At 55.5% G+C, this 19,159-nt stretch overlaps 4 protein-coding genes across 4 annotated transcripts; all 4 read right to left on the reverse strand.

Moving 5' to 3' along the window:
* Positions 1-3,022: 3,022 nt before the first annotated feature.
* Positions 3,023-3,532, reverse strand: LBRM_30_2150 (conserved hypothetical protein; the record flags this gene model as incomplete). Its single annotated transcript, XM_001566792.1, has 1 exon — positions 3,023-3,532. The coding sequence occupies one exon, from the start codon at positions 3,530-3,532 to the stop codon at positions 3,023-3,025; it is 510 nt and encodes a 169-aa protein (XP_001566842.1).
* A 1,280-nt stretch (positions 3,533-4,812) lies between these two features.
* LBRM_30_2160 (putative endosomal trafficking protein RME-8) lies at positions 4,813-12,147 on the reverse strand (the record flags this gene model as incomplete). Its single annotated transcript, XM_001566793.2, has 1 exon — positions 4,813-12,147. One exon carries the CDS (start codon positions 12,145-12,147, stop codon positions 4,813-4,815), a length of 7,335 nt encoding a protein of 2,444 aa, XP_001566843.1.
* Positions 12,148-13,943: 1,796 nt separating this feature from the next.
* On the reverse strand, positions 13,944-15,860 carry LBRM_30_2170 (conserved hypothetical protein; the record flags this gene model as incomplete). Its single annotated transcript, XM_001566794.1, has 1 exon — positions 13,944-15,860. The coding sequence occupies one exon, from the start codon at positions 15,858-15,860 to the stop codon at positions 13,944-13,946; it is 1,917 nt and encodes a 638-aa protein (XP_001566844.1).
* Positions 15,861-17,114: 1,254 nt separating this feature from the next.
* On the reverse strand, positions 17,115-17,867 carry LBRM_30_2180 (hypothetical protein, unknown function; the record flags this gene model as incomplete). The annotated part of the gene is made up of 1 exon (XM_001566795.1): positions 17,115-17,867. One exon carries the CDS (start codon positions 17,865-17,867, stop codon positions 17,115-17,117), a length of 753 nt encoding a protein of 250 aa, XP_001566845.1.
* Positions 17,868-19,159: the final 1,292 nt, after the last annotated feature.

Genomic DNA, 19,159 nt, shown 5'->3' on the forward strand with positions numbered 1-19,159 from the left:
TACGACCTGAGCGTCCTTTCCACCATTCATTCAATGCGCAGAGTGGTCGTGCCGCATTTCCTTCAGAACGAGCAGAAAAATCCTCTCCACCTTCCCTGACAAGAGAATTGGCGAATGCAAAGACGAAAGAGAGAGAGGAAGCGATTAAGCAGAGCTGCACACGAAGCAAAAGCGAAGAAAAACATCAACAACACAAACGGAGGCGCAAAGATAAACCACAAAAAAGCTGCACTCATCACAGCGGTAACGACATGTGCTCATATGAACGAACCACATGCACACCCACGCACGCAAGCCAGATGCAGCCTCAGCAAAGGTTGCAAGGGCGCGTGTGAGTGGCAGTGAGAGAGAGAGAGAGACAAAGCCTGAAGTTTGATCACAGGGGCTTCTGTCCAACATCACAGCTTCGTTGGTGTGCATCTCGGGCCTCTTTCTGTGCGTACGCGCGTGCGTTCTACATTCTCTTGTTTTTCTGTCTATATATTTGCTCTTCCTTTGCGTAGCCACTCCTTCCCCCGTGCGTACACGTCTGTGTGTGGACGTGTCGGTGTTTCGGTAGTCGGGGGGGGGGTCGACGTCTCTCTGCTACTCTTCTTTCTTGCTCGCCTCTCCCTTCTCTTCTCCTTTGCATGTAGCTGCTCTGTGTATCTTGGATTCTGTCAACGCAGATACCAGGGTGTCAACTCGCGCATCGAAGTGATAATCAGCAGTGCTAGTGCGCATGCGTTCTTCTCCATTCTCCATTCCGCGTCCGCACACGCGGAGTGAAAGAAAGCGTTCACTTCCACTTCTTTAAATCCACGCGGAGGTGCATAGGAAAAAATGAGATGAGCACAGACATCAAGTTGGAAATACTGATACGGTTCTTGTGCACCACGACCACCATCGCCTCTCTTCCCGTCGAAGGCAACATGCGTGAAAGACACTCATACTTGGGAGACACAGCACATAGGAAGGGCGAAGAAACAGAGAAAGGGGGGAGGGATGGAACGTATGAGACAAAACTGGCGGTGTGGAAACAGATCGATTGAGAGGACGTATAGGGGAAGGGGCTACGAACACAAACGTCCCGTCGCCACCTCAGGCACGTGGGCACGTAAAAGGAAGCACATCAGCGACAAGAAGCACGCGCATCCACATGGCAGTGAAGCTCCTTTTCAACGCAACAGTTTCCCGATGCCAGCAAGCCAACAGTCGCTCTTTACTCGCAATGCAATCAAGCACGCGGACAAACAATCGCGAGCACGACAACAACACCTAACAGAAGACAACAGAAAGAGGCGAAGCACTTCCAGAAGCGCCGCAGGGATGCAAGGGGGGGGGGGAGGGGGAGGGGAACCTTCTGTAGTCTTCGGAATAGACATGTCTATCGATGCGCGTTTAGCAGCCCATGTAGTGAATGCAAGACGTGACAGGAAAGGAGGTGCGTGGTAGATGTCCTCCTCCCTCACCCCACCTAAAAAAAAAACAGAAAAACAGAAAGGCAGCGATCCCTGCGAAAGAGCGAGCGAGCGAATCGGATAGACGTACAGGAAAAAGCGGATGACGTAGATACAACTCCGCAGGTGGGGGGGGGGGGGAGGGAAGGAGGAGACCTACCCGCATCACTCACGACAAAACGACGATCGAAACAACAACAACAATAAAAACAAAACAGAGCAGAGAGACCACCGAGAACAACGAAAAGAAAAACGGAGGCGGTGGTGAGCGATGCTCCTCAAGAAGAGATCGTTAGACGAAAGGGGAAGGGCGAGCAACAGACACACCTGAACGTCCACTTGCCCAGAAACAAAGAAAAGCAAAACGAGGAAGAACAACAAAAAAAGAAAAGCGAAGAGCAATTATTGTACAGGGACACTCCCAGCGCACATATATCGAAGTGAGATGCGAATAGAGAACTACAGCACCAATGAGCAGGTGGTAGACCTGAGTGGAGGTCATCGCTGCTAGGCGGTGTGGGTGTGCATGTACAGGCGAAAGCGTTGGCAGTAAAAAGTGCAAGCTGCCCTACGCAAACACTGAGAAACAAAGAGAGAAAAAAATGAAGGAGGCACAGTCGAGAGATGAAGTAGAGTGAACACAGGCGAGGAAGCAGTGTAGTGGGAGCAGACTGCAACGGGGAGAGTGGAACAACCAAGACAATCAAGACCAAAACAACGAAAAAAAAAAGTAACAGAATGAAGAGACAAGAAGCTGAAACAAACACACAAACACAGAAAAAACACAAAGGCAAACACAAAAGACAACAACACAAATGCAGTCAGTGAGAGAGACAGGGACTGCATGTATGTATGCGGTTCTAATGCGCGTGGGGCTCAGTATGTGCGTGCAGGTGGAAAGGTACGTGTGAGTCACGCAGGCGATCCCACATGTACCGAAGTAGCTGCACGCAGAGGCATACACAGAGCGACAGGGACTAGGCGTGACACGGAGCAAAACGAGTTTGTTTGCGTGCGTGTGTATTTCCCTCTTTCTTACGTAGCAAAGCGGAACGAACAGAAAAAAAAAGCTACGGAAAGGGAAACAACGCCAAACCACCAAAGAAAGACAGAAAGACGAGTAAAAGAAATAAGGCACTTCAAGACAAGACAGGAAAGCAACAAGACACGGCTACTTTGACCCGGAAGCTGAAGCGAGCAAAAACACCAGAAACGAAAAAAAAAAAGAAAAGAGAGGGAGAGGTAAGGGGAACACAACAGAAAAACACAGAATCAGAAGATCCCTTTAATCGATCAGAAAGACAGTGGGAGGGAAGAGGAAAAAAAAAACAGAAGAGAGAGAGAGACAGGGAAGAGAAAGGGCGCAGAGCCGCTCTTAAGGGCGGAACGTGCGCCACTTCCAAGGACGAAAGAGAACCCCTGGAGTGTTGAGAGAGTAAGAGAGAACGGGGTGGATCTCCTTGCATGCCATTTGAGCAATGTACATCTCCCTTCCAGTGAGTTCACGATAGATCGTCATTCCTGAAGCAGTGGTATTTTTCTTAGCAGACTTTTAGGTGCAGCATGGAGGCAGAAAGATTTGCTTACGCAGTCTTCTCGTAGGCGATCCAGTTCACGCTGTAGGGGTCGAAGCGGAAGCGTTTGGGGTATGCCGGCGGGGTCGACAGCTCCTCAGCTGCCGCTGAGGCGGCCGCCAAGGTCTCGGACTCCCTGAGGGCGATCTCGTAGGCCGGCGGAGGCTGCCCAAACACAACGCGCTCCGTCACCTCCCCAGCAGCGTCATTAGACTGCGTGTCGCTCAGATGGCCACTCCCGGACTTGGATAAGTCCTCGAAGTTGAGGCTTACAGGGCTCTTCGCAGACATCCGCCCCGGCGCGTAGGCGGCGGGGGAGACGGGCTCGCTATGAGAGAAAGCGCAGCTATCCCCGAACGGGCACGTCACACCGAGTACAAAGTAGCGGCATGCCTTCGTCTTTAGCTTCGTCACGTCAATCTTCTTGCTCAGATGAGCGAGAGGCGACATGGGCGACAGCGTATAGTCCGCACCGGCCATGCTGGCCTCCTCGTAAGACGGAATGCGTGAGATCTGCATGCTTGGTGTTCTGTTCTGGGTGTGTTCAATTCTTTGTCTTCTTATTTACTTTGCTGCTGTTGTTGCTGTCTTGATGTGAATCAGGTGAACAGTGTGGTTGGTCCTTTTTTTTCGTTCTTGTATTTGGCTATATGCGCACAGTGCGTGTCTGGGTGATTGGACTTTCTGGACTCGTACAATGGAAGTGCCACACAAATGCACAGGGCAACAATAGGAGGTGGACTGAAAGAGAAGAGGGCACTTACACCAAAGGCAAAGCGTCAAGGAGGGGGTCACTAACGTGGAAAGAGTGGGCACGAGAGTACACAGGCAACAACAGAACGCAGGGCTCAGCAGCGAGGAACAAGGTGAGAAGAAAGGAACGGAAAGGGGAGAAGAGGGGGTTGCACCTTTCGGGGAGGGTAGAACAAGAGCACAGTAAGTTGCAGAAGGTAAGAAGAAAGAAATGCTGAGAGGCAGGGATCGAGACGGGGTTGGGGGGCTCAAGGAAAAAAAAAAATAAGGATCTGAAGAAGCGAAGAGCTGCTTAGAATGATGGTAAAGGCAAGGGAAGGAAGGGGAGGGGAGCCGAGGGATACGGTTGGGCAAAGAAAACTGCGGAAACCAAGATATACAGTGCACGTGGGAATCGAGTACATGCGGGTGGAACCGCCCAGAAAAAGCAAGCACGCGTAGAAATGAGAGAGGAGAGCGCGTCAGGGGATCCGAAAGCACAGGAGAAGAGTAAATGAGTTTGGCATACTCATATGAGCGTAGCGGTTAGTCATCGAGTTTGCACCCGCAAAAACTAGACAACACTACACGCAGGGCACCTGCGTAGGTAAGGAGGGAGGGATGCACGGGGGCGGGGGGGGGTGGCGCTTTCCAAGACATCAACCACCGCACGGACATATGCGAACACGCATTGTGCCTCTCAGGTATGACAGGCACAATGTGTGTGTTTCTTCTCCCTTGGTCTCTCTCTCTCTATAGTGACCTTGGCGGCGCCAGATGACGCACAACTGTGTGGCTCATCCGAGCGGCCGTCACGGTCGCCCGGAGGCACTTCTGTTTCGTTTGCGTTTGTTTTGGCTTTACCGTGCGGGTTGTTTTTTTGTCTGTAAGAAGTGGTGGGCGTGTCCGTCTACGCCCAGACGAGACAAAGAAAAGATAAAAAAGACAACGCGAGAGAAGAGGAAGAGAAAAAAGACTTCGGAAACACAACGTCTCCCTACAAATGCCCGGGCGAGGACGCCTTTTTCCATGAACGAGAGGTACGCATACGTTAGACACTTGGCTGTCTAGAGTGGCAGTGGAGCACCAGAGTGGTCCTCGAGCGGCGGCGGCTCGGATCGCGTGTTCGCCTCCGCTGTCGTCGGCGCCGTCAAGGAGAGTGTAACTGCCGCTGCGCCTGGATGAGTGGTGCTGCTCGCGGTCAAGTAGCCGCCAAAATGGGTCTGCGTCAGGAACATGTCGTGGCTTTGGTTTTTATACTTCGCCCATACGAGGCTCTTGTCGAGCAGCGCATGGATATCCGGGGTGCGCGCCTCATCCGGGACGGCGAGAAGCGCCTTAATGACCTTCACCAGAGCGGCGCGAATGGTCGCAGCACTCACGCCAGCAGCCGCGCTGGCTGAGTCGGGCAGCCCCTCCTCCAGATACTTCAGCAGTGTCTCTGGAATATGGTCACGCAGTGCGTACTCGAGCACACGAGAGCGGCGAGTCGCATTGCTGAGAAACCCCTCCAGTGTCTGTAGTGCCTCCATCGTAAGCGCGGGGTACTGCTGAATCACATTCATGAGCGAGGGGAGCAAATCTGAGGAGCTGCTCATAGACTCGACGCACGCGGTAGAGCGACTCATTTCCCGAAGCCACTGCAGCGAAAAGCAGACAACTGCCTCGTTGGTGACGCGGTTCGCCGTCACGGGGGAGAGTTGCCGGTCAACCTTGCTGCCGTAGCCCAGCGACGCCATGTAGTCGCGAAGCCCCGGCGAATTGTTGAGCAAAATCTTCCCCGCCTTGGTGAGCAGCTCCAGCACATTTATGTCCGGCACAGCAGCGACGCCGCTGGAGAGGGTCGAGGTCGGCGCGGCTGCCTTGCTCGCCTCCTCAACAAAGCGATCGAGCAGCGCCTGCAAAAACTCTTTCGGGTGGCGCACCGCCCAGCCGGGCTGCTGCACGTAGAGCTCCACGTACACACCACCCACCTGGAGACGGCGCAGATGACTACCGGTGGTGTCAGCATCGCCGCTGTTGCTCTCAACGCTACTTTTAATAGCGCCTACGCTGTCACCCGCTATGTCGCATGGCTTCCAGCACGCAAGTGCATCAGTGGAGAGGGCAGCGACAATTTGCCTGCGGCTTACCTGCAGCTGCTGAACCAGCTCCTCCCTCTGAGTCTTGGTCCACAACAGTTCGGGATTTTCTTGCCAAGAGTCGAGCATGCGGCACGCCTGCTTCACATTGTCCTTCATCATCTCCAGAAACGCCGCTGGTAGGTACCTGGAGGAGCGGAGGAAAAGCTGCGGTCCGACTAGGCGATCATCGTAGCCCTTTGCTAAGCATCGACAGCACTCTTCGCGCACCTTCTCCCGCGGAGAAGTGGCGTACAAGGACAACAAAAAGATGTAAAGCCCACGGTCAAGGCTCTGCTGCACGAGAGTGCGATGGGCGAGCATGAGCCAAATGAGCGCTAGAACCGCATCCGGCTCATCTGATGAAAAAGCAGACGTACTGTGTGCTTTGTCATAATTACCTAGAATCTGTTCCAACAAGAGCACCACAGCAGTCATCGCTGTCTCGACAGCTGAGAGCGCCTGAAGACAGGCGTCCGAGGAAAGAAACTTGGCCAACGCCTGCACAATATCCAGAAAAAGGGAGCTTCGCATGGATTCCTCGTCCCTTGCCACGGGAATGTCCGCCTTCGCCACGGCTAAAGAGGGAGTAAGGAGGGTAACCAGTGACCTCATCTGCTTTGACACAGTCGCGGAGAGTGCCTCGGTGTAGGCGCCGCTCAGCAGTCGCAGCGACCGAGCCGCCAAAAGCGGGGCCTCCCTCAATGAACCCTCGTTTGACAAGGAGGTCGGCGCCCCGGCAGCGCTACCTGCGCCGCCCTCCTTGTTCGTCACGTTCGCCACTCTGTCAAGCAAGAAGACAAGCAGCGCCGTGAAGAAATCGACGGGGCTCTGGATAGGGTAGTTGGGTTGGGCAATGAAGAGGCGCAGAAAAACGCCGCCGACGACCACCTCGCTCGCATGCAGGGAGTAGGTGAAGCCGGCCAGGCTCGTAGACAGAGAGGGCAAGTCGGCAGCACCGAAGGCGGCCTCGCGAAAGGTCTTCGAGTTCCGCTGCAGTAGTTCCTCCAGCTCGGCACGGCATGAATTATTCCATAGAAAGTACGGCGTTTCAGAGTTGGAGTTTAGCAGCATCAGCACCTCCGCTTCGTTGTCTTGCTGCAGCTCCATCTTGTAGAGAATAAAAGGGGTGAGGAGCCGTTGCAGGAGCTCATAAACCCCGACGTGCCGCGTCGCCTGGACATTGCCGTCGGCAATCACCTCCGCCGCATCTTCGTCACGAGTCACGCTCTCTACCCTGTCTTGCGCATCGCTGCCGGCGGGGTCGTCGGACACCATGGAACGGCGACGCGAAATACCAGAGAGGGCGTTGATGGCGTGCAGGGCAAATATGGCAGTGCGGTTAGCGAAGAGCTGCTTGTGATGCTCCTCATCAAGGCCCACGCCGGCCTTGTCGAGGGAGGCATCGTAGAAAAACAGCGGCTGAAGCAGGTGCCAGATGCTTCCGTAGGAAATGAGCTCCGACTGCATTTTCTGGCTGCGCGACTCGCTGGCGCACGCCCGCGTGCACGCCCGCGACAACTCCGGGGTCTGGTAGTAGGCTATACCCTTCGCTGTGAGATACGGAATCTGCTTCTCGCGCAGCATCTTGAGACGGCAATCCGGGAAGCGGGCACAGATGGAGAAGGTGAGCATGCAGTGCTTTGCAATTCGTACCTGCACGTCAGTGTCGTGCGAGTTTGGGGTGATGCGGTCGAAGCAGTAGGTGGCGATGTCGGCGAGGAGGTGGATTCCATTCTCCTCCTGTAACTCGTCGGCATTCAGGGGTGCGTTGCGGATAGTGAAGTAGCACAGCTCCGTAGCTGGGTCTAGGAGAACAACGTCCTTGTTTAGCGCATCCGGCGCGCGGAACTCCTTCTCGATGAGGTGCAACAGCAGGCTGTAGCCAGCGTACTTGTACTGACGAAGCGTGGCGCCGCATCGTTTGAAGAGAATGGATTGCGCCTTGAGCAGCAGCGAGATGTTGTACGGACTCGGCTCACTGGACTCCACCGAATCGGTCGCCAAGAACTCGTAGGCGCGCTGGATCTGCTCAAAGACCTCTCGGCCGTTGGGGTTCTTGTCGGGGTGGTAACGCGCGGCGAGCTGGTAGTAGGCCTTACGCATCTCCTGCTTCGATGAATGTGGTTGTAGCTCCAGGAGCTTGTAACAGGCCTCCTGCGTCAGCAAAGAGGGCTGTTTGTTCAGTTCCGCCTTCCACTGCTGCAGGACATCTGTGAGGAAGCGCACCGCGTCCCGTATTGGCCAGTTCGGAAAGCGCAGTTCGTCGCAGAAGTGGCGAAGGTAGTATTGACTGCAGAAGAGCTCCCTCTGCAGAGATTCGTATTGCACCCCAACAATGGGACAGTACTGATAGACAGCGGTGTTGTTGCCCAGCAGTCGCGGCGTAAAATCCGCCACATGTGCGGCAGTCTTAGCTGCCAGGTACTGCCGCATGGCCGGGGACCAAATCGCCTCCGGATTATCGTACTCGCCGAGCAGCACGTCTGCGAAGGCGTCGGGGCCGTGATGAGTGAGGTAGCACACCATTGCCGGTGGCAGCAGTGGCGCCAAAATGCTGTCGCGCACCAGGTCGTTCTTCGCCGCCGCGTACTGGAACGACTGTCGATGGTGTGTCGCGGCAAGCAGACGGCACATGGGTAGCACGTCTGAGGCGGTGTAGAGGCACGAGAAGAAGAAGACACCGGTCAGAAAGAAGTGGCCTACGAGCGGGTTCGCTTCCATCAGCGATAAAAGAAGTGTGTGCACCCGCGAGCACACACCGCTATCGAAGGTGAGAAGCAGCTGTACCAGATGGGGAAGGATGGAAGGACTGCTGAGGAGCCGTTTCACTTTCGGCTGCGGCTGCATTATCGCCCCCTCGTCATTCACCGATGGGTAATGCCTGCATAACAGAAGAAAGACATCTAGCACTGTGCACGTCACCTCCGTCAGCGTCAGGATAGCGGGTAAATCGGCGCTCAAGACCCCCCAGCGCAGCTGCGCCACAGTGCTGAACTCACGCCAGCCTGACATGCCCTGCGCCCACACCTTACTCGTCGCCGTCACCTCGCCCTTCTTGTAGAGCTCCTTGAGCTCGGAAAAGGAAACGGGCCCGGCCTTGACGCCATTCCGGGTGTAATGCCATTCCTTCTCCTGCCCTTGCATCTCCTTGAGATTGCCAGCATACTCGATTGCGTTCGACACAGACTTCAGCTGTGGTCGATCGATGTGCAGGTGCGCCACCGTCACCAGCTCCATCAGTGGCGCCAGTCCGTCGTGGTCGAGAAAGAGCTTGATGTTGTGGCGTGCCTTGAGCAAGTGGGCGAGCAGCAGCAACAGGCGGTCTCGCATCATTGGGTCCGTTGTGTTCTGCAGCATATGCAGCAGGAACGGCACATCGTGAAACTCACCAATGTCCTCGGCGTAGTGCGTGTACAGCAGCGCCAGTCCGTGCAGGCATTCCAGCTTGCTCTTGGGGTCCTGGACGAGTAGGAAGCGGTGGTACATATCGTTGAAGAACTCCCTCGGCCTTGCGATCACCGGATGCGCGTCTTCGAAGAGCAGGCGAGGGTAGTGTTGGCCAATCTTAAGCTCTGAATCAAGGCTGTGGTAGACAACCTCGAATTCGGTGTAGTTCCACGCAATGAGCTTCTCCCGACGCATATCGCTATGCTGTCGAAACGCATCCAGCTCTGCCTGTACGGCAGCCTTGAGCTCTGCCCGAGTGGTGTGGTTCCAGATGAGGTCCGGTCGCAAGTGGTCCTGTTTCAACTGATAGAAGAACATGTTCCAGTTGATCGTTGGCACCACCTTCACGTCGCGCACACGGTACCGCACGCGGCCTCCGTCGGCGGCCGGGAGGTCTGCAGCGGAGGAAGAAGCCGCCCCTGTCGGCCCGTTGGCGGCGCTCCGGTTCGCCTCCAGTGTAACGTCGCACGGGTTGAACGACTTCTTGAACCAGCCTGTCTTCGACTCACGGAACAACGCCGTCATCTGAGTCACCTTTTTCTGTTCCTCCAGCTCCCACTCGCTTGGTGGCGCCTGCTCCTCCGACTGCAGAAAGCTCAAAAGAGTGAGGGGTACCATGCGTCGCAGGATATCTTGGGTCGGCACGTTGCTGTGTGCCCAGTACGCGATGAGCCGCCGCGCCAGGCTGCGAGGCTTCCTATTCGACGAGAAGGCCGCCGTATTGAACTGGGTAAGAATGCCGCCCTCCGACAAGGCGAGCTGCTGCATGCGTGTAAACTGTGTCTTGTCGCCCTCCTCCATCACAACCCGAATCAGCTGACCAGCGGTGTAGCGAATAATGTCGCATGTGTGGCTCAGTAAGTCAAACAGGTGTCGTCCCAGGATATCGACCAAGTCCCCCAAAAGGCGCTTGAAGTGTGCGGGGTCAGTCGTGGTACTGTACGGTGGGCAGAGCGCGAACTCGAAAAAGAACAGCAGCTCCAACACTAGCAGCGACGCGCTCTCGTTGGGGATGTGGTCGCGCAGCACCTCCATCAGGCTGCGAATAAAGCCTTCTGCACTCAACAGCCGGTTTTTGTTAATGGACTCGTGCTCTATCTCGTAGTGGTTGTGGAACGGCGTCATGAGTGTATTCAAGAACTCGATCACGGCGAAGGAGATGGCTAGGTTATTCAGCCGTAGCGCCTGCACAGAGTAGACGCCGACCGACTTGAACAGCGACGGAACCAGCGCAATTGAGCTGTACCCCACTCGTGACACGGAGAGGCGACCCAGTGCCTGAAATTGTTCCACAATAAAGTGCTGATGCACCGCGTCAAGCGTCACGCCACCACCGCCGCCGTTGTTGCCCTGCTTGGTCTTACTACTCGACGGTTTGACCCATGAAAAGTGCCCCAGTACTGCTTCGACGGCGTTGAAGATGAGCTTCTCACGATTTTCTGAGAAAAGCCCATCTCTGTTTTCGCTCCATGTCAGCCCTGTTCTCGGGACGTTGGTGTTGAAGAGCTCCAGCGACGCCATGAGACCAGCACCCACGCCGCCTCCTGTCAAGTCCGCCGTGTCGCCTGCACCCGGAGCACCAGCGAGACGACCATCGACAAGCCCTTTCAAGAGCAGGCTCTCCACTTCCTCTGTGACTGGGGTATTGAGAGAGGAGAGTCGGTTGCGGCGCAAGAGTGGTCGCGACGTGACACACACGTTTCCGTCCCCGGCGCTGTAGCACGCTGTCAGCACATGCGCCAGAATCGTATCTCGAACGGGTGACTGATACGACTTCTTCACCGGGGAATCCTTGAAAAGAATTAGGAAGCGTTGGTCGTCGTCCTCGCAACGCACGAGCGCAAAGACAGAGTGGAGAAAGTGTACACTGATGGGATTGTACGTAACAGGATCGCGCTCCACAATAGCAATCGGCGTGGTGCTCAGCAACCGACGCACCGTGGCGTTGTGCAGCTTTGGAGAGTGCTTGAGAACGCTGAACTCCTCCACAGCCTCCAGGGCGTCACGGCGGATGCCGAGGCGTTCTGAGTCAAACACGGTCTGCTGCAAGACGTTCATCTCACGGTAGCGTGGCAGTCCAACATACTCCATCGTGTTGCGGTAAATTGCCTCAATCAGCGGCTTCACATTCGCGACGTCATAGAGGTGCATTTTCATCTCCGTCCCATACGCGATGACGATGCTGCCCGGCCGGTCCGCAATCGTGGTAATGCCTCGGATACTGCAAAAAAGATACTCGCCTACCTTTTCATACTCTGGCAACGCACCCGTCCCACGGCTGGTGGCTGTCGCCGACGCCGGTACTGGTGAGCTTGCAGGGGCCACACCCTCGGCGGGTGCGTTGCTACTCGTGCTGTCCCCGATACGGCACAGTTGCTCAACGCCAATGGCTGTCACTCGTAGAGTACACGGTCGCAGCGTCTCACTGATGGTATACTTCATCGCCCCATACACCTGCACTGCTAGGGAGGCACGATAGTTGCAATCGAACAACAGTCTGTGCCGGTTCACATCCGTCAGCAGCTGCACCCGCTCTGCATCTGACCCGCACGAGAAGCGCAGCTCCTCTGCCCGGTTGCCATTGCTTTGGATAATGAGCAGGAATAAACTACTGTTAACCCCGTCGGCCACAATGTTGCGCACACTCGAGGTGTACGGCCAGTAGTTTGTCAGCTTTGTCAGCGATCGAACGTCGCACGTGGCGATGCCCTGTGGACCTACGCAGAAAATTCGCGTGTACTTTCCCCTCCACGAGTGCTTCGTCACTGTATAGCAAGAGGTAAAAGAATGGTGGTCGAGCGACACGCTGCCTGCGGCCAAAGAGCTCGACATGAGACTGATGTTCGTTCCCGAAGTGATTGACACGCAACTCTCTAGATGCTGGCAATGGGGCGAGGAAGAAAGCAGACACACAAAACAGGGAAGCTAGGAGCAGACGGGGCCAGTGGCAGCTACCCAAGAGAAGACGACGTCCTGAGACGATCCCCCGCAAAAAAAAAAGGAAGCGACAAGGAGAAGACGGAAAAAGGGGAGCCAGTAAAGAGGAGTGAGGGGGGGGGGGAGGGCACTGAGACGAAGGCAATTGCAACCACCAACGAACGTGGACAGTAGCGAAGTGCCGTGGTCACGTCTCGTATTGCTATGAAAAGAGCACTTAAGCAATCGGCAGTGGTATATAAAAGGGGGAGGCAGAGAGCGTGAGTGTGAGCGTTTCCTGCACAGTTTGTAAGAAATACCCACAGAGAGGCATGCTATAGGAGAGCGCCCCACCCGCACCGAGAGACTGGAGAGGGTGTCGTTCTATGGGGGAGAGAGGAATGAGGGAAGAAGGCGTGGGTGGGTCGGTGGAAGAGGATGCGAGGCCACGCTGGTAGAGTTTTGGTACAACCTAACTTGGAAGGAGGTCGTTCCCTCTGGCTTGCACTTTATATATATAGATGTGTGTGTGTGTTGTTGTGTAGAAATGGGCAAAAGATGGGGGAGAGGGGAGTGGAAGAATGCACGCGAGCCGTGAGTAGGACCAGTGACGATGGGACTCAATGGAAATGAAGGAGAGGTTAAAGGAAAAGAAAGGTCACCGAGAGAGATCATGGTCTGTGCAAGGCGGATGCGTGCAGATAAGGGCCGTCGAAGCGATGTCGCACCACCGTGGCCGCGACCGCGATGCACATCTTAGTGTCGACTGCTTTTTGTCAGCCAAGCATGAAGGGGATCAGCTTTCCGCGCGTGCAAAATGGGAAGGGGGGAGGAGGCGGTGGCTGACTGAGGACCATTCTTTAAACGCCAGCTCACATCGTCCCCGAGGATGTCAAATTCAATACGACGAGGCGCTAACTCGGCATCGCATAGTTATTCGCGTTCGTAAACAAACATGAAAACGTGGTGCGGGGGGGGGGGAGGGTAGAAGTGTATTTTTATTTTTTTTTTTTTTCGGTTCAACGTGTCACTTCACCACGCACAAGTCCTCCAATATACACGCGCAGTTCACTATAGACGACCCACACTTCTGTCATCAAATCGGCTCACGCGTCTAGCAGGGCGCTTGGCGTCCTTCCTCCTTCCCTCGTTCGGATATGGGCTGCACAGATCGGCACCAGGCAAATTCGGGTAGACTGCATCCTTTTAACCAAGCGGGTCACGGTTAGGGTCCTGCTTGGGGCCGGAGGCGGCGGAGTTTGTTGTGCAGGTAATATAGAGTGGTGTAGGTGCATGCCGGATGGGCTCCAGAAGGAGCAGTTAACCCACCTCCGATCAGGGTCCTGTGGGGCTCTGCACCCTGCCTGCAATATATGAGTATCCCTGGTGCCCGAGAAAGGAAGAAGGAGAGGAGGGTGGTGAGAGCAGCAGCAGCACCCCCCCCCCTACCAAAGAAATATCAGCACGGAGAAGTAGTTGCATGTGTTGCGATGTCCGGCAGGGTGAACATATGCCGAAGAGTGCATGGAGATTGGCAGGAAGGAGCCTGTTGGCGGTGCCTTTCATCGGAAACCGGAGCAGATGAGTAGACACACACACACACACACCACCTCCATTAGCAGTGAAGGCCAAAAAACCTTCACGAGTATGAGAAGAAGGCGCCCGTCGTTTTTCGCTGCCCGCCAAAACAAGTAACCCCGTTCTCTGTCCTTTTAGGCCGCTTTGTTCACCTCAAAGTACATCATCGAGACCAAGTGAGAGGTCATGAGCATCACATCCATAATGAGGAGAACAATAAGAAAGACGTCGGAGCCGAGCATGAAGAGGCGATACCGCCGGCCTTTGATGTCGCTCAGCTGCTCCAGGAGCATATCACTGCGCGAGGTAAACCATGAAAGTCGCGAATCGGTCGTGTTCTGCTGCTCGGCCATATCGTAGAACCCTTGCAGCCACGGCTCCTCCCACAGCACCTCAGGGATGTCATGAATCGACTGAATCGCAAGTTGAGCAACGGCAATCTCGCCCTCGAGTCTGGCAATGCGTCGCTTCGTCGAGTAGTAGTCGAGCAGTCCAGTGAACTCAGCGGGGGTTGAGAGAATATGGCGGTGTGACCACTTTGTCACGTACTCAAAATAGTCCACCCCGGCAGAGCGGCCGAGTGAGTGGGAAAAGGTGAGCATAACGAGGCTGCGTGCCGGCTCGCTGGCAGGAACAAGATAGTGGTCAAAGCAGAGCACCTTGGCGAGCCGATCAAGCGCTGGTTCGACCTCCAATAGCTGAAACCCCAGTGGCGAGGGTGGCTGGACAACCTCACACTGCTCATCGATTTCATACGAGCACCAAATAGGGAAGAGGGCATCAATTTCAGCTTGGAGGTAGCGATGCTCGGTCCCTTCGAGCAGATGATTCGAGGCGGACAGGAAGTCGTCGTCCACCATCCAGTGGTTTTTACGGTCCATGCCCCACCACACGACCGCGCCATTGGAAAACAGGAACAGGTCAAAGGAGTTCATACTCGAGACGTGCAGGACAGCGTGCGCCATCTCTGTCTTGTAGCCCCGACGGTGATAGACCGTCTCCAGCGCATCCAGGTCTAGGCGCTCTGCGATGCAGCTGTAGCTGATGCTGCCAATGTGAGCCGCCAGCGCTTCTGCAGAGGGCAGGGACGGTTTACCGGTTCGCCGGTCTGCTCCGGACTGCGATCGGTGTGTCGTATCTCGCCCGGTGCGGCGTCCGTGTCGCTGGCGTAAGGCCAGTGATGACGAGCGCTGCAATGGTTGGGGGGCCTCTCGTGCGAGGGCGTTCGTGCGGCCGGAAAAAAGTCGCCGCAGTCGCACGCGGTCGTCCACGGGGGACACGACGAAGATGGACTGGTACGATTGCAGGTACTCCTTCAGCGGCCCGTACGTGGCAGTATACCGTGCGGTCCAGTTCATCTCCTTTTCCATCTCTGCGAGTGTAATACTCGCAGTGGTGTTGCTGATGACCAGGTCAAGCAAGCGGGTGCGCGGGTCAGCAGGCATCTCGGCCTCTTGCATGGGCGGCCGCAAAAGGAGTGGGGGGGCGTTCGTCTGAGGACTTGGCACCAGCGGCGGGGCACTAGCTGTAGTCGTTAAGCGCGGCCCCGGGAGAATGACTGATATGGATTGACTAATACTGATACTGTGGTCTTCGACCTGTTCCGCTCGATCGTTGCCACCGCTGATCTCCTCTGTCTGTGCATCGACAGCCTGGAGAATGCGGGGTTCGAGGAGGCGGCTGCCACGGCGCCACGCCGGCACCAGAAATTCGCTCGCCACCACGTCCCTTACCTCTACCATGTCGGCACCGGGCTCCGACTCCATGTCGATTGGGTAGTCATGGGTAAGGGGCTCTGCGCTTGTGAGCTGTCCCACTGTATTGCTGTCATCCGGCACGAGGAGGCTGTGGCGCTCATCGAGTTCTGAATGCCCGTGCGAGTGACGACGACGGCGCGAGGCGCGAGGCGCGGTACTGGATAAGGGGGCGCTATTGTAGTCGTTGCTACGATACACGCCCCGCCCGTGTCCTCCCGAGCGTCTGCGGTGGAGAGCCGTGCGCTCCTCTTCTGCTGAGGAAGACGAGGAGGTGAAGGAGAGCGGTGTGCGCATTCGATAACTGGGGTCGGTGTTGTCGCGCGCATCGAAAAGCTTGTCCGTTGTGATTCTTTACGCTACCCGCAAATGGGGAAAAAGAGCGACTCGAGGAGCGGAGTGGGGTGACTTTCGTGGCCCACCCCAACTTCGCGCAAAAACAGGGTATGGCGTGTGACCCTTTTCATGCGAAGAACAAGAAAGGGTGGCGCCGACAGAGAGACAAAAGGCAGGGGAATAACCGAATAAGAGAGAGAGAGAGCGCATCGTGACAAGCAACAGCTACACCGATGTTCGTGCAGTCGGCGTAGTGAGGACATCGAGTGAAAGAGGGTATCTCAGTTGCACAGGCGCATTTGCCTAGCAAACTCGAGGCTGAGGCACGCCGGCCTTCCTTGTCGTCTACCGCACGCATGCTACCTCTAGTTCTTTTCGCGTGGCGCAAGTGTAGACTGAAGAGACACAAGGGCTGGAAACTTGTAGTGGTGTTTGGTTCACAGTGTTGCTCACAGCTGATTCTTGGCTTTCTCCAACTGGAGTTCTGTGAAAGACGGGGACTAGGCCTCCTTTTACGTGTATAGCAAGCTCCTCTACTTTTCCCCGTTCGTTATCGAACCCGAGACGTCGAGGTAGTTGAGCGCGTATGTAGGCAGGCCTGGTCTTGCCGAATAACCGCATCCCGATACGAGGAACTATTGCTCGAGCGGGATAAGAGCGAGATACGTGGACAGCGTGTAGTCCCGCAATACCCACTCGACGCCCACTCCTCTCCTTTGGCACCAGTGCACGGCATCGCAGCAATCGAGATCACTGTTAGCCTAGGCTGCCTTAGCTGTAGGAAGAGGGGTGGCTGATCCGCGATGTCTTTCCTGCTTTGCAAAAATGAGATAAAGCACATCGCTGGAGATCGCAGACACCCATGCGCGTAACCAACGACTAAAATCCGGGGTGGTGTACAGTAAAGGAAAGACAAACCGAGAGAAGCGAGAGCAAGAGAGTTTCAAAGGGAGAATTAATTGTGACTTAGTGCTCCAAGCGGCATGGTGTCGCACGCCCGGGGAGGGAGGAAGTGAGAGAGGTGAAACGGGGGGGGGTTGCTTGTTGTGTGCAAGCCACCATGCCACCGGCTTCCTCGAAAGAAGCAGATGAAAAGTAAACTCTGTGATGCACATCATGTAGAGCGGAGAAAGGAAAAAAAAAAAGCGGAAGGGAGTGCCGAAGATCAGTGCGTTCTTGTGCATCAGACTGCTCGCCCCTCACTTTGACACTCGCTCACGTTGCGAAGCTTCGGATCACCTCACACAACGACCCCTCAGCGTCTCGTGGCACAACAAGGACACCGACCGCCGGGTAGACGTTGAGACCGAATCGCGGATGCTCAATCATTCGGCAGCCTCCACCAGGGCCAGCAATGAGAACACTGTTAAATGAGAAGAACTGCTGAATCGCGTCGGCGTCGCTGAAGATGGTGCTCCCGCGCTCCGTGCAGATTGGCAGCCCCGTCGCCGGGTCCGGCCAGTCCATGAAGAAGCATGAGGATGATTCGTTTGCGCTACCGAAATACTTCTCCAACCGCGCCCGTGCGGCAGCCATGAAGCTAAAAAAACGTTCGCGACTGCGATCTTTCCATTCCACCGAGGTAGGAGAGATTCGGATGAGCTCTGAGAAGTTGTCCTCCGTCTTCAACCTCGGGCACACCGGCGAAGGCGCTGTCGACGACTTTCCAGTTGTCGCCTCATCATCCGCGCCTGTCAGGTCCTGCGACTCATCGCCATCCAACGTAGCGAGGTCCTCACTACGAATAAAGTCAGCTGACTGAAATGTGTAGAGGAGATAGTAATTCGCTTCCGATGACTCCCTGTTTGCTTGTGCTGCTCGAATGAATTGTGCGCGCCGCTCTGCCTCTGGAAAGACGGTCATCAAGTTCTCCTTTGCGTAAAACTGTGGGCACCTCAGTAGGACCACCTCCATACCGGAAAAGTCCAGCAGTCGGATAGTGTCCACAAGCAAACAACGACGACGCATGATGCACGTAGAGACTGTGATACGTAGGAGAGCAAGGTGAAGAGCGCAAGAGCGAGAGGCGCCAGCCGGCAAAAGAGGGGCGTGAACGAGGTAGGGGGTCGGGGGAGGGGGCGGAGGGAGGAAACTTGTCGCTGCAAGCGATAGACAGATGCGGGGCAGTGCTGAACGTCACCAACTCCGTCACCACCTTTGACACTGATGAGCACTCTCCCTCCCTCCGCCCCCCCCCCAAAAAAAAACGGCAACAGAGAAGGATTGCACGAAGACTGTCAGAGAGTCAAAGGAAGAGAGAAAGAGAGGAGCAGGCAGTGGTGAGTTGGTTCAATCAGAGAAGTCACCCGGCAAGAGCAGCCAACAAGAAAAATTACGCAGACAGTAGACAGATGTGGGAAAGCGAGAGGTGAGAGAAGAGAAATACACAGGAGCAGCTGCTCACCTCCGCTAAGGTAAACTTAAGCGAAAGGCGGTAGCGATGTAGAGGAAGCCTCAAACCGAGAGCTACCAAGGAGATCCCCTCTCAAAAAAAAAAGTACGACCAAACAGCGAAAACAGTTGAAGCAACAAGAGAAGGAGGAGAACGAGAAAATCACGAGTGAAAGGAGCACACAAATCGATATACAAAAAAGAAAAAAAACGAGCCCACAAGTAGAGAGCTGGACACTGAGTAGCACACAGGCGAACGCGTGCAGAAGAGCAGGAGCTCGTGCAGGGGGGAGAGAGAGTGGTTTAGTCGAGGGGTGCAGTAGCAGTAGCGGAAGAGAGACGGGTGGAAAGCGATAGCAAAGCAGAGAGCGGTGATAGATTACCACACACCGCCCTGTGCTGGTTTTTGCACTTCGATTTGTGCGTCTCTTTACCTCCACACCCCCTCAAACCCCTGCAACGATGTACCCCTCTGATTCCCTATGTATGTGTGTGCGTACGGTGGCAGAGAACGACAGCGGCACTGGGGGGGGGGGGGTAGCGTGCGGTGGCCAGGGCGTAAATCAATTCGAAGACGCCGACCAAAGAGCGAAGCTGCACCACGAGTGCGATTTCCAGCTCTGGCTTACAGCGAGGCGTGTATGCACTTGTATGTCAGTGTAGCCTACAGGAAGGGCACACAAGAGCAACGTTGAAGGAAGCGTGGGGGGGGGGGGGCGATGAGGTTAAAGTGAAACGCCGGCGTCCTTCCAGTGATGTGTGTGTGTGTGGAGGGGGGACTCAAGCGAGGACAACTCTATGGGTATCTTTGATGTTGCGCGTGGTAGTGCCTGTGCGCAGTAGGTCTACAAGACCACAGCAAGTGAGGG

This window comes from Leishmania braziliensis, chromosome 30 (assembly GCF_000002845.2).
Source record: "Leishmania braziliensis MHOM/BR/75/M2904 complete genome, chromosome 30".
Classification (NCBI taxonomy): Eukaryota; Euglenozoa; class Kinetoplastea; order Trypanosomatida; family Trypanosomatidae; genus Leishmania; species Leishmania braziliensis.